The sequence below is a fragment of the Neopelma chrysocephalum genome, unplaced genomic scaffold, assembly GCF_003984885.1.
Source record: "Neopelma chrysocephalum unplaced genomic scaffold, ASM398488v2 Primary Assembly neopelma1_119, whole genome shotgun sequence".
Classification (NCBI taxonomy): Eukaryota; Metazoa; Chordata; class Aves; order Passeriformes; family Pipridae; genus Neopelma; species Neopelma chrysocephalum.
In genome coordinates, this window is record NW_020897781.1 from 2,169,360 (window position 1) to 2,186,155 (window position 16,796).

Below are 16,796 nucleotides of genomic sequence, written 5' to 3' on the forward strand. Positions count from 1 at the left end.
GAACTTCACTACTACTACCTTCTTCTTCTGAAGGCAGGGAAGAAGAGAGCATCCACTCTGGTCTGGGGGTGGAACAAGATGGTCTTTAAGGTCCTTTCCAATCTAATTCTATGCCTCCATGACCCACATTTTGTCTTATGAATTCCATGGTCAGAACAGTTACTTTTCTCATGTAGCACTGAGGGACAGAAGTCATCTACAACCTGATGTCAGTCTAATATTTGAGGACACCACCACAGCCCTCCCTCCCCAAGGAGGGAATTGTACTAGAATCAGATACTCAGACCTCCAAGTTAAACAAAGGAAAAATTTTATTCCATGAAAAAGAACAGTTTATTTTTAAAAACATATTTCCTTTCCCCTTCAGTTAACAAGCTATAGTATGGACAAAACTTAATCTTTTTGGCTAAATGATAGAATATTCCATTTTAAATAAGAATGACCAGTTTAGCCAACAAACAGAAGGCCTAAAAAGGTAAGTTTCCATAGCTATCTTCTAGTAGGATAGTACCCAACAGCCAGGGAAGAGCTCCATGGGAAGCTTCAAGGAGACCATAGCAATCCTGAGCAAAGAGCCTTTCACCTGGGGAGGGCAACTGAGAGTAAAGAGGTTGGAGAGTCTACTACAGGCCAGGCTTTTCCACTTAGTTATGCAGATTTGAGTACCAGTAAAACCTTTCATCGATTGTTGAAAATTCAACAAAAAAAGAGGGGAGGGCAGGAAAGAGCTCAGAAGAAAAGGTTAGATTCTCCCCCTCCCACAACACATTGCTGCTGAGTATTCTTGTCTCAATGGAATGCATTTTGTATACAAAAAACTCCCATTTTCACTCAAACTTACTGAAGGAAGCCCTAGAAGAATAATCTCTAAACAACTGCTAAATGTGTAAGAAAGAACCAGAGAGCCTACTAAAAACAGCCTTTGATTTCAACACAGAGCAAAGATTCATTTGAGAACACAGGAATTTGGAGGAGAGTCTGTCAACAAAAGCCTCTCTTTGGAGGACAAAAGAACCCAGCAGAGTTTTTCTGGAACAGTCCTACAGCAACAGTACAGCAAACCAGCAACTCCTCCTAGAAACACCGTGCACAGGAGGCACATTTAGTGAGGTTTTACACATATGCCAAGATACTCTGCAAATAAGACTGCTCCAGCATCAATCTATTTAGTGATTTTCTCCCTCTGCTGTGTTATCAGTGAGCTGTATAGATTTATCTTTCCTCTGGGGTGCATCACAGCTCAGGACATGAAAGTCCTCACACTCCCCTGGATGACAGCTCTGCAGATGGGACACAACCTCAAATTGCGGGCACAGTCTCCACAAGCTACCAGGTGGCCACAGGGAACAAACACAACAGACACATCTCTGTCCAGGCACACTTTGCACATCCTTTCCTCTTGCAGGCGGCGGAGCTGTTCTTCTGTGCTCAGCTGAGACTCATCTTTACCAGAAAAGAAAAAAAAAAAAAAGCCCAAGCTGTTAATAGTCTCACAGCTCCAGAGTGCCAGTCCTGGCAGCTTAGGAAGTCACACTGCAACTTGTTGTTTTGTTCAGAGACTGACTGTGGACATGGCAAAAGTGCCTCTCAGGCAAGGTTCATTTAAGCTGGAAGACTACAGCTATTATAATCTGGTTTATCTGCACAAGATTCAGTTTATCTACACATGCTGGGCTGAGCAGGGACAGAGATCAACATCACTTTACTGTGGTATGTAAATTATCCTAATGAACTGGATTTTTTTTTTATAACAGTCTGATTCACAGTGGAACTCTAATTCCTGAATAAGGGTTTCTAATGTAGGTACCACTCAAGCAAGCACACTCTCCCCTTCAGGATTAAAAAAAACCAAACAATCAATTAATATAATGATAACTGATGCCATTATTCTTAAACTCATCACAATTATGCCTAAACTCAATTCCACCACCACTGTCAGCCCAGAGCACCTGATTCCTTTTGCTGCACAGATTGCATTTCCTCTCTTGATGTTCCAGCCTCCCTCCGAACAGGATCTGTGTAACCAAGAAAGAAGATGGTATTAAATGCTATCCTTGTCTCCCTCTCCAGACAGTGCTGTGTGAAAAGATGAAGCATCCTGGATCTCAGGAGCCTTTGGTTATACACTTCTTGACTCTGTTCTTAATTTCACATGCTCACTCACTATATAAGTGAACCTCCCTATCAAGGCATGTCCACATCACATTCTCTCCTCAAAGCTGGTTTATCCATCAGACAGCAAGAGCCATCAGCTGCTCATTCCTACTATTTAATCACACTTTCAGTTTTGTGGACTTCTCTTTTCCATGTTAGCTAGAGAAATGTCAAACCATGCTATGGAGACAGGAGCCTTGGAAACTGCACCTTCAAGTCAACTTCACTTGGCAAACAGACTCCACAAAACAGATAACACAAGACAGATAGATAAGTTGAGGAAGCTACATATCATCCAGACAAGTAGTATGGCTGTTTGTGATCAATTTATTGATCCAATTTTGAATAGGCTTGGAGTAACCATCCATCCCAGAAGCTTTGCTTCAGACAGCTGCCTCTGCCTGGATCAGATGTGAATTTAGGCACAAATCTCCACATTGTGGAGCTGCTACTGCAGGTCTAAGGGCAGTGGGAACCATTGAAGATATCTACACCAGAGCCTAGTGCAGGCAGAGATAGTCACTGATAACCCAGTAACCACAGCTCCTTCAGGTTTCTTTCCATCAGAATCCCATTGTTCAGCCTACCCAGGAAAGGCAGGCTTGGGGGCATTACCCTTATTAATTCCAGCCTAGGAAGAGAGAAGGCAGACCTGCAAGACACCCAGCAGCAGGGTTCAAGGTGAAGGAAGAGGTGACACCCCCCCAGCCCAGGTGTGGAGCCAGGCCTACCTCTGCCTCCCGCGGCACCGCTGCTCCCTGCCTGGCCCGACTGCAGCAGGTCTGAAACCAGCTCAGACTCAGAAAGGTAGAAAGCCCCAGTCAACCCAAATTTGTTCTCTACCAGGTTTGCCACACGAGTGGGGTCAAAGCCCATCTGCAGGACATTGTGCACTATGTTACACTGATCCTGGGAAGGATGAGCCAGCTCTTTCCAAGCACTCAGAGGATCTGTAAAGCAGCGAGCAGATACTTTACCAAGAAGGCAGAACTTTTTGCCCCAAGTGTGCCATTCCCCAGAGTTATTATATATAAATTGGTAATAATATACTCTTAAAACACTCCTCAAGCTATCTATGTAGCTAGACTAACATCCAGATTTACAGTTTTTACTTCCAATCATAATTCACAAGCAAGTTAATCAAAAGCAATTTCATAAAAGCCCAGGGAATAATTTTGGATGGTTTATTCTACTGTATCAGTAAACTAAGTCTCCCTCTATCAGTGAGCTAAGTTTGGCCTCAGTCCAGAATCCTTATCTTTGTTTTCACATCCCAGAACAGAAGCCTTAAAATTGTTTTCATGAATATCAAGTGGAACATCCCAATTCAAGTGTCTCCTACCTCAGTCTAGCTCAACCATTCATCAGTAACAACAGAAGTAAGAAATTCAGCTGGCAGCCTGTTCAAAGACTTGAGTCTTGCTTAAGCTCATGGGAGCCAAATTTCACCTACTTAAGTTTCCAGGAGCAACTGATGAATGGGAATAATCCCCAGGATCAACACCTTCAAAAACATCTAGACCCTCTAGCTGTTCTCTCATGTCTTATCAAGCTTGTTTAAAATATTGCAGTGTGAAAGACTCTACAGACAGACAACAACATCAAGAGCATGCACAAGTCAAGGGAACATTGGGCAAACACTCAAAACTCACACCATTATCCAGCCTAGCCAAGTGTCTCTGGTCTTAGACTAAGAGGTCTCACAAGAACAAGTAATTTTGTTTCTTGAGCTAGAGACTTTCCTAAAAACAAAGTGAAACTGCTTCTGGAATATCAAAACATCTCACAAATACCATGTCTACAGAGTGCACAGTAGCTGGGGTGGGGTGGCAGAACTGAGACCACACCACTTCCAACAGAAGATGAAACACAGAAGATGTAATCACAGCACTGACCTTGGGAAGAAGGGGAGTCCTGTTCAGTCTGATCCCGGGAATGTCTCTGAAAAATGACACAAAAAGAGAAGCACGTGTTCAAAACTCCCCCATCTACCAAACCTCCATCTACTACACACAAAGTACATAATGACTCACTGGAGCTAGCAGGGTGGTAGGAAAGGTCTCCTGGACACTGCTAACAAATTCTCTCCCCTTTGAATGCAATAAAAATTCACACCTATAAGCAGAAAGGTTTACACATATTAGTACAGGATCTCTCAAGTGAAAGTAGCAGGAGTAGTTTGAATTTTAGAAGCAAAGGGTGCTATGAGTTATGAGCAAACTGCTATATATTCATTAAAGATGGGGTACCATGGGGTTTCTCACTCCCACTTCCTCCACAAAGGTCGACAGTAAGAGGTTCATGATTCCTCCCCCTTAATTCAATCTTCATGTTTTGGAATAGACCACAGAACTGTGATAAGAGAGCAGTTCACAGAAAAAGAGCCATAAGAACTGCTAAAGAAACCCAAGGTATACAATACATTTCTTTTTGTACCTCAGAATAGTAGTAATCAAAGCTGTTCTTTGGCATCAAAGAAAGTGATTTTAATTGAACTCTTAGATGGTGAACTCTGGATCAAATTAGAAAATCTCAGGTCTGAACTGTGCCATTCTACCTGAGCTTGAATATTTTATTTTGCTTTTAAAGTGAGAGGTTCTAAATATTTCCAGCCTATGGGAAAAAAAGCCAAATCTATCAGTGTAGAACGCATGACCCATCTTTTGATCTTGCTGTGAGGGGCATTTGTGAACTCAGACTGACTTACTCTGGATGCCATTTGGCATGTTCCCTCCAAGGATCATCTCCCAATGACCAGCTCATCACACCTCCATCACAGTAAAAGCATCTCACCACATCACCTCGTCCTGAAAGGGATATCAAGAGGTTATTTTATATCTGAGACACTGGGTGCTCTACTGACCCTGGAGGAGAACCTGGGGAGGGACTGAGCACAAAACACAGGCTGACAGAACAAATGAACATATGACAATTTACCAGCACCGTGCAGGGGCAGGAAATCAGTTTGAACTCCCAGAGCTGCAGCTGGTTGAGATGATTCCAGAACTGGGTCACAAGCTAACAGGCAGCATGAATGTGAGCACCTGAGCTCCCATGTGTACACACACCCCCCTTACCCAATCCCTCCTCTCCTCTATTTAGAGTAGAACTGTAGTTAGTTATATCTATAAACACACCATGTTCACTAACCACAATCTGCCATAACCAGCAGGCACAGGCAGACACTGTACACAGATTCCATCTCACAGGTATAAGAACTTCCCACAATGTGGTCCCTGGCTGCTCCGTGCTTCTCTTCAGAGAAATCACGGGGGGGGGGGGGGAGAATCCAAACACCATTAAGAGGAACTGCAGATAAGTGCCCTGCCCTGAGGACACAAACAATGTCAGTAAAGGCTGCCAGTGAGCTTGGGTCACAGACATCATCTCCCAAGCACTCATGTTAGAGCAGTTTGGCTTCACTCAGTGCTCAGTTCCAGAGTTCTCCAGGTCAGGGGACTGCTGGGGAGTGCCATGTGAGGCTGCTGTGCCTAATGAGTCCCCAGAGTAAGTCTGTGCTGGGCTATCAAACAGCTCTGAAAGTGATAAATCTAACACAGAACACAGCTTTTTAGATGGATTTATAGCAAGATCCAGGTTATGCAGTTTGAGTGAAAACCTTGCAGAAATAGAGATGTACTAGCAAACTAACCTGTCACTTCCTCCAACTGAAGCTAAAAGAACAGAAGGGCAGGTATTTAGACTTTCCTACATTCCTGTCACTGACAGCTCAGATTTTTCCAGCTATCACAATATTTAAGACTGTTTTTTCCCTGCTCCTATCTTTACCAACAAATGCTACTTAAATAAGTGGAGAAAAGGGGAATTCAATCGTTCTTCAACAGTGATTCTGAAGTGTTCAGGGTGTTCAGGTTTGTTTCTGCTTAGGGACCTTTAGTTTATAGAAACTGCCTGTGACTTCCTTCCATGTCTCAGTTTGACATGCAAAAACAAATAGATTCCTTCATATCAAAGTCATACACAAGTATCCCTAAATTATTAGCTTCCAAAAAACAGAAGGATTCCCCCCAATATTTAATTGCAGTCGAGCATTAACATAGTGTAAATATTTCCTCTGACTGGTCAATCCAGAGAGGATTATTTCTTCAAACCTATTAGCTAACCAGCAAAGCCTTCTCAAAGGGAAACAATAATGTAATATTGATATTCACATGCATGCGATTACAAGAAATATTGCCTATTTTACTAAAAATTAGTATCTTATTTCTGAATTACAAATCTGGAGTCCTTAGAGCAACAACTCACAGTGACAGCCAGATGGGCTGACTACCTACAGATTTCACTCAAATTTGGAGGTTTGAGAAGAGAAGGCTTCAGTGTAAGACACTTTATACAAAATATGACATGCCAAGCAAGCTCCTCAAGTCCTTTTAGAAGTGCAACTAATAAACAAGCTCAATGGATCTTAAAGTACACACTTTTCTGCCAGTAAAACACCTCTTCAAAACACATCACTTTCTCCATTCATGCTGGCAAGGGAATTCACTTACTAGTGGACCCCTCATTACTCAAACAGGAGTTAAAAGTTGAAGTAAATTCTGCACAAGCAGCAAGTGAAACAGCACATGCTGAAGGAAGGTTTCTAACTACAACACACATACTTGCAAGCATTTGTAAAAGCAATAAAACATAGTGCAACCTTCAAAAGTTAACTTGAATAAGACTTAAGAACATCTCTCCAGGGTACCCACCTGTGTAAAAGAACCCTGCTCTAGCCAGTTGCTCTGGATGAACATCAGAATTTTGTGGCCAGTTTTCAAAGGTAGAGAGTCTCATCTCCTCTGTGACCATGTCTGGGTATTCTGGTTCATTGGGCAGGGCTGTCTCCTCACTGACTACCCCCTGCAAGAGACTGAGGAACTGCCCATCCACAGTGTCAAAGATCTCCTGAAGAGACAGCATCACTTGGTTCCCAACATCCTCACCACAAATGTATTTGCAGGAAGGGAAGAAATTCAGGTGCTCTATGATGGGGCAGTCCCCGGCTCTCCAGTCCTTCAGGACACCCCCGCAGCAGAAGCACTGCACTTCATCCCTGGGACCCACGTAGAAGAACCCGGCCTCGACCAGATCCCGGGGGGACACGGGTGAGGTGCGTGGCCATCGCTGGAAAGTCCTGAGTCTTCTGGCTACACTCCTCATGCTGGAATCGAAGAGCGGGGAAGAGGCAGCCCCACGCTCGGTCCCCTCGGCCGGTGCCGCGTCCCCCATGGCCCTGTGCTGAAAGAGAGGGTGAGAAATCCCAGAGCAGTCAGCTGGATCCCCAGCGTCAGGCAGCACTCACCCTGTGTTATTTGTTCCTCATCCCCACGTATATTCCAGAAAGCTCCTGGTCTGGACAAAGCTGAGCTTGTTTCGGAATTGCAGCCCAAACACAGATCTGGTGCTTCTGTACTTTGCTGTTGAACTTTTGCTGAGCCCTCACTAGTGCCTGATGGGAAGAGACCAGCACTTTCAGAGCCCCTCTGCCAATTTACAGGAGAGATGGAACACAGAGTGGAGGGGGAGGGCAAAACCTGTGCTGCCTCCCAAGCTGAGCCAATCCAGCTTTAGGCATCTGATCTGTGAGATAAATCCCCAGTCATTTTGCTCAGCCTTTAAACTAATATTAAAATTTTTTTATTCCTAAAAGGAGATTTCAGCAGGTACATGCCATAACAAAGCAGAGAAACAACCACACCCAAACAAAAAGTGTCTCATAATCTCCAGTTTACAGCCAAACACTACACAAATCAGTAGATTTTTCATAACTAATCATGTCCTAATTAAACAGTGAATATCCAGAAATACCTCTATGAAAGGGCTTCCCCGGGGATAGCCTAAAATAATTAGGTGCAGTTTCTATGAGGTGTTGTTCTTAAATCAAGGATTTTCTCACTTTTCTCATTTTCTGCCTTTGCTAGTTCTGTGCAAGAGGAAAAGTGAAATTAAAGAAGTTACCAAGTGCCTGATTATCCAAGCCCTCATCCTACTTAAGGTAACAGCCCTTCCCCGTGTGAACTGCAACTCAGCTACTGCTTCCAATGCTTTCCACATGGCTGGCAAAGACACTTTCTAAATGCCATACAATGGCACAACTGAAAATAAGGAACAATTTAACTAGTTACATCAAAGGAATTCCTTTGGAGTGAAGTCACTATGTGTTTGATTAACTGGTAGGTGCAATCAGCTCCGGTTTTTATTTTTTTTTTAAGTTAAGTGCCCTGAAGAACCCTTTACCACCTAACTCAATAGGTAAGTTCATCCCAAGGAGGTGAAAACTATCTACTGGTTATCCGGGCTAGGCATTATAAGCACACAGACCCCAAAACATCACACAGGCAAATATAAGGAAATACAATGAAAAAATATAAATAAGCACCCTAAAAAATTATGGTGTTTCAAAGCTGGTACAGCACATTAAGATAACTACAGCAGTGTACTCTTTGGAATAGGCACAGAGTAAAATACAAACAAGTGGAGACCACCTGTGTAGCAGCTACTTTGCAGTAAACACCATCACAGAGACCATGAAGGGGCTTAAGAAACACTCAAACCAGTACACCTCTGAATTATTCTTCCTCTTAATGAAGTGCTGCAGCACATTTAGGGAGCAAAAAACAAACTTCAGAGGGCATTTTAGTCACCAGACTGCAGCCAGAGTCAACAAATCCATCCTCCATAGGTATTACACATTTAGTGAGATTCTAAGAGCAGAACCAAGCTTGCTCAACCACATACATCTCACAGTGAAAGGGAGCAAGCAAGTTTATTACCAACTAGAATTTTCTTCTATAGTGACAGAAAGCAGAGTTGTAGGAAGCAGCTCTAAAGTTTCAGAAACTGTGCTTTATTTAACACAAAGCAGTTACTCAAGAACTATGTCACTGGTATAGAGAAAAATCCATACAAAAAGAAAAAAACCAAAGCCATTAAGTCCCTGATACCCAGCAGAATTTGCAAGCTAAGCAAACTGAGGAGCACACAGTTTTTTCAGCCTGCACAGCAGATTTTGCTCTCAGAACACAGAAAAACAACAGAGAGGCTTGTTCATCAGGCACAGCTCCACAGTCAGTGCTGCTCTCATATTGAGCCCTAACAAAACAAAAGCTATAACTCTTGAGCTACAACAAATGCTGGGTTTCATCTACACAATGAACAAGTTCTCAGCCTACTTCCACTTAAGAAATGCGCATCAGAGCAAGTTTCACAGCAAAACAAACCCAAAATTATTTCTTCCACCAAAACCTTTTTTTTTTTAAATAAATGAGAAATGCAATATCAGAGAACAAATATACTTATCTTTTGCATATGAAGAACCCCTTTATGGTTTACCTGCTCTGAAGACATCTATATGCTCTGCAGAAAATTCATTAGCTTGGCTAATAAAGCTCTCCAAATTAACATTTAAAGTAGTTACAACATCACTAAAAGCCAATATTCTCACACAACCCAGTACTTACACATTAATATAAAGCCAAAGCAACATTACAGCTCATACCAACACTTCCTTACAATTAGCACAGTGAAAATAAAATTATTTAAAAAAAACCCAAAACACAAACTTTACCTGCAACCTACGAACAAAACTCCAGAATGCTGCCATGAACTAAAACTCTCTCAACTCCACAAGCTTCACACAACTCTCTTCCCAACAACACCAAAGTCTCTTTCAAACAGGCAGAAACCCTCCCTTAGTGGAAGTGAACCCAGCTGCCTCAGAGGCTATTTCTAATGCCTTGTTTTCCCCTATTGGCTGGGTTTGGGCTGAAATTCCCTATTGGCTAATGAGTTCACATTTGATCTTAATAAGTGTTGGGGTCACCAGGGAAAGGTGCAAAGATAAGCTTGAACTTTCTCCAGAAAAAAAACTTTTGGGTCCTTGATGAAAATAATAATAGCAACTGAGTCTTGAGATCCTGTTAAAACCGAGTGCCAGGCACAACATCTTGGTTCCTGTGATACAATGACTCCCATCCTCCTATTTTGCTGTGACTCTAATAACAGTATTTCAGCATTTTTTTCAACTTGCTCTCACACGTGTGTTTTGCACCTTAAATTTCCTAAGAAGATGTACTGTAAAATTAAGGGATAAATAGCAAGAAGAATTTTCTCAAGACAGCTTGAACAGATTGCCTTGCCTTTGCTTTGGGAATCAACGCACTTCTGCTGCCATTGCATCTTCACATTTTGAAATCTTCCTATTCCTTTGCCTTCCTGTGGTCACAATTCAGAATGGAAGATTTTAAAGGTGGTTTTGAAAGCTGCAATAACTTGAAAATGCATTTTCATTTACCACATTTCTGCCTGAGAGATGAAGCTTATTCTAAACTGTGTGCTTGATAAAACATCAGTTCTCTGTGCAAACATAAGAACACGGGTGGTTTCTGTTTATAAAAAATGATAAATTGGGATTTTTCTTTGAATAAAAAGATCCAGAGTCCTTTTTGTTACAGGCAAGTCTATACAAATATTTTCATTACAAAGAACAGTGTTGGGGTTTTTTTTAATTAAATACTCTTTAATGAAAGCCCCTGAGCAGTAGAGGGCAGTGCTCATATACTACATTTACAGAATCTTGTAACCAGCAAATGTGTTGGGGGTTTTTTGTCCTTAATGAATTTATATATAATAAAATACATACAAAGATAATTGCACATTCTCTTCTACTCCACGGATCCTGTTCTTTCTAACTCTATGTTGATTTTTGAAGGATATGTCCTAAAAACCTAAGATCCAGATTTAGCAAAATCCCTCCTACAGAGGCTGTTTGGGGACTGCTGATGGGTTGTAGCAAATCACTTGTTAATTGATAAAATGATTGATAATTTTAATCTTATGAAGCATTTTACAAGCAATGAACACATCTTGTGCTGCCTGTAACCACCTGTCTTCCCACGGGTGATCTTGGGAGGGGCACAATTCCACCTCTTCTAGGGTAGCCCCCAGTGTGACTGTTAAAGATGGAAAAGCTGTATAAACCTCATAGGAGCTCAAAAGCACCTTCTATGTTAATTGACAGCATTTGACTGATTCTGGCAGGGATTATTAGGGTTTTTTCTCTGTATACACAACATTCTTCCATCATAGAAGCTTCAAGACAGGTTTAAGGTTGGTTTTATATGGGGATACATTCGTGATTTTGGGGAGAACGTTTCACCAACAAAGCAAAGCTCAGGAGGACTGGTGAGATGATCAGAGCAGAAGAAGAAGAAGTGACATCAAGTCTGGTGCTGAGAGCAAGTAAAAATAAGTCACCGTGTATAAATGATGGGAGGTTTATTATAGCACACCAAAATTTGGAAAGCAAATAACATATTCAGTAATGTGTTGTATGCAGCTAATACTGACCATTGTTTAGCAAGTCATACATTTTTAGTCCCTTTTCAGAGAATTAAGATGTTCTACTGAACTTCTGAATGCTTCTTAAACGAAGAGTGTCATAAGCTAATGACAAACAAATGTGGGAATCAGTAAACATCAATCAGGAGTCCAGGATAGCTCAGTGATAATGATCAACAGTGCCATCACTAGACAGTGATTTGAAACACTCGATGAAGAAAAGAATATAAACATAATTAATCAAAAATATGTTTACTAACATCAACCTGATTTGGAAGGAAAGCAATCAATAAATACAAGGGCCAAAATATAGCTGGAGACAGCATGATGAAGAGCTTGAAAGGAATGAAGTGACTGGAGCCCCTGGAAAAACTCCAGCAGAATTCAGCATCTCTAACCTCGAGGTGCTACACAGCTGCAAGGGGATGAAGCTGTTCCATGTGGTTTAGCTTGAGGAAGACTAATGTGCTTTCATCAATAAATTAGGCGTTTACTGAGGAAAGAGGCTTTTATAGCAGGGGGAAAAGGTATCAGTGGGCATAAGTAAAGAAACAAATAGGCTGGAACACAGATAGAGGTGCCACAGCTTGCCACTGTAACTGGTGTGTAAAGGAGCTGGATATCAAGCAAATTTATGGCATAATTGCTATTTTCACTTGCTCAGAACCACTGTTAACCACTATGAAGATGATCCATTTTTCAGAACAAAATATTCAGACTTTGTGATATAACTGCTTTCCAGCCTGAAGCAGAGTAGACAAAATCATTACATTCATAGCCCTAGAAGTAGATGATTGCTGCTGTTTCTGCATCTAGGCCTTGCTTCCCCTCTTCTGGTTGCCTCTTCTTTGTCTGTTGTCCTTCAGCTTCCTTCACACTGAAGGGCCAGCTGGTCTCATCCTGCAGCAAAGCACCTGCACTCTCCTGCTCTCCAGGGAGTTGCTGTCACTGTTCCTGCCACAGTGAAATCCAGGATGGTGCCTGGCTGCTCAGCTGCCTCCCAGTGCAGTGCTGAGGGACCAAAGCACATCGCTGGCTCTTGACACAGAGCTCCACAACATCCATAAAGCAACTACACTGTGGACAAGCAAAAGGATCCAACCCAGTGAATAATGACAAGACACGCTGAAAAGTGACTGGTCACCCCTGGGACAAACACAAAGCCATTCCCTAAGGGCAAAGCTCAGAAGTTTCACTTTGCTGTTTCATCCAGCTCAAGGTTCTTTCTTTTCCCACAGCTTTACATCTAAAGGGATCTTCTCTGCCTAGCAATGCCTTCCTCGCTGCACTTCTCTCGGGGGACTTTTCAATAACAATGAAAAACAAATTTAACACATTAATAATACTAAATGATTTATTGCTCCAAACATTAACAATCATTAATTCTGAAAAATGTTGCTGTGAAGTAAATAATAGAATCACAACATAGTTTGGGTTGGAAGGGACCTTAAAGACCATCTCATTCCAACCCCCTGCCATGGACAGGAACAACTTCCACTAGAGACCAGGTTGCTCCAAGCCCTGTCCAACCTGGCTGTGGACACTTCCAGTGATGGGGCAGCCACAGCTTCTGTGGGCAACCTGTGCCAGGGCCTTACCACTATATGAATAAAGAACAGTGAATCTAAATCTCTCCTCTCTTACTTTAAAACCATTCCCCTTTGTCCTATCACTGCATGCTCTTGTAAAAAGTACACATACTATAAATACAGACTGCCAGAACTAATGCACAGGTGAGTAACAGATACCCATCTTGTGATTTCCTAAGGATTCAACTCTTTCAATCTCCTGCCCTAATTCTTTCTCCTGGCCTCCCCTACCATGTCATTTGATTGCCTCAAAACTTTATGTATTGTAATAGCTAGAAATAGCTAAATGTAGCTTGCAACATGATTCATGAAAGTGCTTCAAATCCAATCCTATTAATACACCAGCCCACAGAACAGAACACAGTACATATCAAAAGGAAAATCTGCAAAGCACAGCAGATACTCAAAAAATCACTGGAGGAACTGGCCTTAAAATCCTACTGTGATTTGAAAGAAAAGCAAACATGCTCCTTCCTTGGAATGAGGAAAATCCTTTCATAACTTCATGATTTCAGTGTCCAACCTATTATAAAAGCTATTTCTTCTATTGAAGAGTGGGTTGAAAAAGGTTCAATGCTTTTTCAAAAGGTAAGTGTTTGTAGAAAACACTTCCTTTTTTATTTCATTAAATGGCTTTTGGAGCTGATAAATTTGAGTTCCTTTTTCAAGGGTCTTTTTTTCCCCTCTTTATTTGGCTTTCTATCCCTTCCCATCTTTTCCAGTGAACATAAACATCATAAGGGAAAAAAAAAAGAAATAAAGAACAAACCCAAACCCCACCCATTATTTGTTGCCTTTTTTTTTTCGTTTCCCACAACATTCTGAAAACTTAAAAAAAAAATCTGTTAACTTTCAATACTGGCCCAAATTGAATGAACTATTTTCAGTTTGCAGCAGATCAACGATCTAAAGATCCAAAGAGCAAGTGGAGTGAATTACAGTTTCGGGAGAGAAATGTAGGGCTAAGTACAATTCCCACAGTGAGCATGGAAAACATGAATGATATTCCCTTTCTAAGTAGCATCGGGCAGGTTTCCCCAAAGATCGGTTGTGCTTCTCCTTCCTCTCTGCTCCTGCCTCTCCCTCTCGCTGACTGACCATTTCCTAATTCCTTGTGATTCTGACATGGAGGAGCCTCACATTTGGGCTCTATTCCCTCTATCTACTCAAAGCCAGGAGGTATAGGAACAGAAGACATGTAGCCTCATGTAAACTGAGTGGCATTGCTGCTCCAAACTGTTCACAAGTTAAACCAACAACTCCTCAGAAGAGATTGCGATTCCACTTGCGACCGATGCACCTTCCACCATTCAGCCAGTAAACTACCTTTAAAGAAGGATTTGTCAGGCATTGTTACGACTCTAATGGAGCTCATCCTGCTTTTTAATTGGTGGAAAACCAGCCATCAAGAATCATAGGAGCAAGAGCAAGTTGCCAACGATGAAGATGAAGAGGGAGACACGGGAGAGTCCTCGCGCTCAGTTGTTGCTCCGTTGAGCTCCTTGTCTTGCAGAGAACAGCCTGTGTGACGCTGATGTCAGATGGGATCTGTTCACAGGCCACACTCTTTGCATATGATTTCCCTCCTCACGTTTTCACAAAAAATGTGTCGGTGACATGAGAGGGAGAGAAGAACAGATACAATTTCTCCGTGTGTCTGCTTTTATTCTCCGCCCTAAAATGATGGAAATGAACGCTGGGTCCTTGTTTTGGTAATATTCCACGGGGATGTGGGGTGCAGGAGGGAGATGATTCCAGCACGGCAATATTTTATTTTCCTCCCTGTTCATAGGAGAGAGGGCTGCATAAAATCCCCTGTAAATTCTAAATTAAACAAATAAACAAAAAAATCCAGAACACTAACAAAAGTATTCTGTAAGTTACACATGAACTCTTCTGAGATTTCAGACAGTGTTGGCACAGGAAGAAGAAGATGTGTGTTACTTTTTCTTACACTAGAAGAACACACCACCATAATTCTCTCAACAAAGCCAAAACCAAACCAAACCCTGTGTTACCTCCCGGGTTACAGTGTTACACTCCAAGAGTATTCTGAATTATGTAATATATATATAAATATGAATATTGCCTTGTCTATGTCCATCAACTGAGACTTCTTGTCTTATTGGTTTTATTCCTAAAAGATCACGTGCTTTTCAATGGATAGACAAGATCATTCTTAACGTTACCAGGAAGAACAAACAATTCACATTTTCCTAATGCAAAAGAAAAAAAAAATACTCCCACAATGACTCGGGTGTACACATGTATGTACATGCCTGACATGCTGCCTTTGAGTTCAAACTAACAGGTACAGCCTCCTAGCAGAGTCCCCTGTACCTTGGGATGCTGGAGCAAACACAGTTCCAACATTCTGCCCACATGCACTCACAGTGAGGATGATTCACAGTCACATCGTTTCTATATCGAGACTGGTGAACATACACAATCACATGGACTCCGGAGCAGTGCCCATCACCCAAACATCCAGCCTTGCCCTTTTCCTTCCAGACAGATGTTCCCCTCTCCAGCCACGCTGCTCACTGTTTTTCCCTCACGTTTGTTTTGGAAGCTCTGCTCTTTGGAAAGCCTTTCCAGCTCACTCAGGGGCTCTCCAGAGCACAGACTTACTGACTTGGTTCGTAACTAATGGAATTGTAACAGGCCAGGTTGGATGGGGATTGGAGCAACCTGCTCTGGTGGAAGGTGTCCCTGCCCATGGCAGGGATTGGAACAAGATGATCTCTGAGGTGTCTTCCAACCCAAACCATTCCGGGATTCTAGGAAAATATCAACTATTACTTGCAGCCTAAGGCAAACAGAGAACCAAAAGCATCTTCAGGTACTGAGGATGAAAGCACCTCTCCTCCTGCCTTATGTCTGGATGTCTGATCATAAAAGGGACAAAAGTGGACAATTCATTGCAAATATTTTATTACGATAATAAGCACAAACTCAAACTACCAATTTCCAGCCATGTGTACACGTAGAACACTCTGGTTTTAACTGTGTCTAAAGGAAAGGATGATCCGAGGACTGGAATTTGCCACTTTGACCCCCAAAACTAAGCACGGAGATGTTACTAGTCTTCATAACTTCTGGAAGTTGCCCTGCTGAAATCAACACAAGCCTGGCTAAGGGGCCATAACTCCACCCAGGTTCTGCAAAACTCCTGGGAGGAAAAAAAAAATTAATCTGATAATTCTCATCATGAGGGGAAGCTGCAGACAGCAATGAGGTCTCCTCTCAGCCTCCCCTTCTCCAGGCTGAACAGACCAGGGGCGAGAAGCGGGGTCAGCACTGCCGCATCACCCTCAGCCCCCTCCGTCCCCATTCCCCTCATTCTCCTCAGTCCCCTTAGCCCCTTCATCGCCCTCATCCCCCATCGTCCTCAGCCCCCTCATCTCCTCAGCCCCCTCATCACCCTCAGGCCCCTCATCCTCCTCATCCCCTCGTCCCCCTCAGTCCCCTCATCCTCTCAGTCCCCTCATCCCTCATTCCCCACTCCCCTCATGCCCTCATATCCCTCATCCCCCTCAGTCCCCACTCCCCTCATTCTTCTTAGTCCCCTTAGCCCCCTCATCGTTCTCATCCCCCATCGTCCTCAGTCCCCTCATCTTCTCAGCTCTCTCATCCTCAGTCCCCTCATCTTCTCAGCTCTCTCATCCTCAGTCCCCTTATCACCCTCAGCCCCCTCATCCTCCTCAGTCC

The 16,796-nt window shown here is 42.6% G+C and overlaps 1 protein-coding gene across 1 annotated transcript; it reads right to left on the bottom strand.

Annotated features, from left to right (window-relative positions):
- Nucleotides 1-116: 116 nt before the first annotated feature.
- On the bottom strand, nucleotides 117-7,382 carry BIRC7 (baculoviral IAP repeat containing 7). The gene is made up of 7 exons (XM_027697324.1): nucleotides 6,867-7,382; nucleotides 4,862-4,961; nucleotides 4,188-4,269; nucleotides 4,050-4,095; nucleotides 2,886-3,104; nucleotides 1,950-2,015; nucleotides 117-1,443 (listed from the first exon to the last, which is right to left on the bottom strand). The coding sequence occupies exons 1-7, from the start codon at nucleotides 7,315-7,317 to the stop codon at nucleotides 1,241-1,243; spliced, it is 1,167 nt and encodes a 388-aa protein (XP_027553125.1). The 5' UTR covers nucleotides 7,318-7,382; the 3' UTR covers nucleotides 117-1,240.
- Nucleotides 7,383-16,796: the final 9,414 nt, after the last annotated feature.

Coding starts and splice junctions, on each gene's coding strand:
- BIRC7 (XM_027697324.1), bottom strand. CDS start 7,317: ATGAGGAGTGTAGCCAGAAGACTCAGGACTTTCCAGCGATGGCCACGC. Junction 4,962..6,866: donor AGCAGGGTTCTTTTACACAG/GTGGGTACCCTG, acceptor TATCCCTTTCAG/GACGAGGTGATGTGGTGAGA. Junction 2,016..2,885: donor CGGTGCCGCGGGAGGCAGAG/GTAGGCCTGGCT, acceptor TTGGTTACACAG/ATCCTGTTCGGAGGGAGGCT.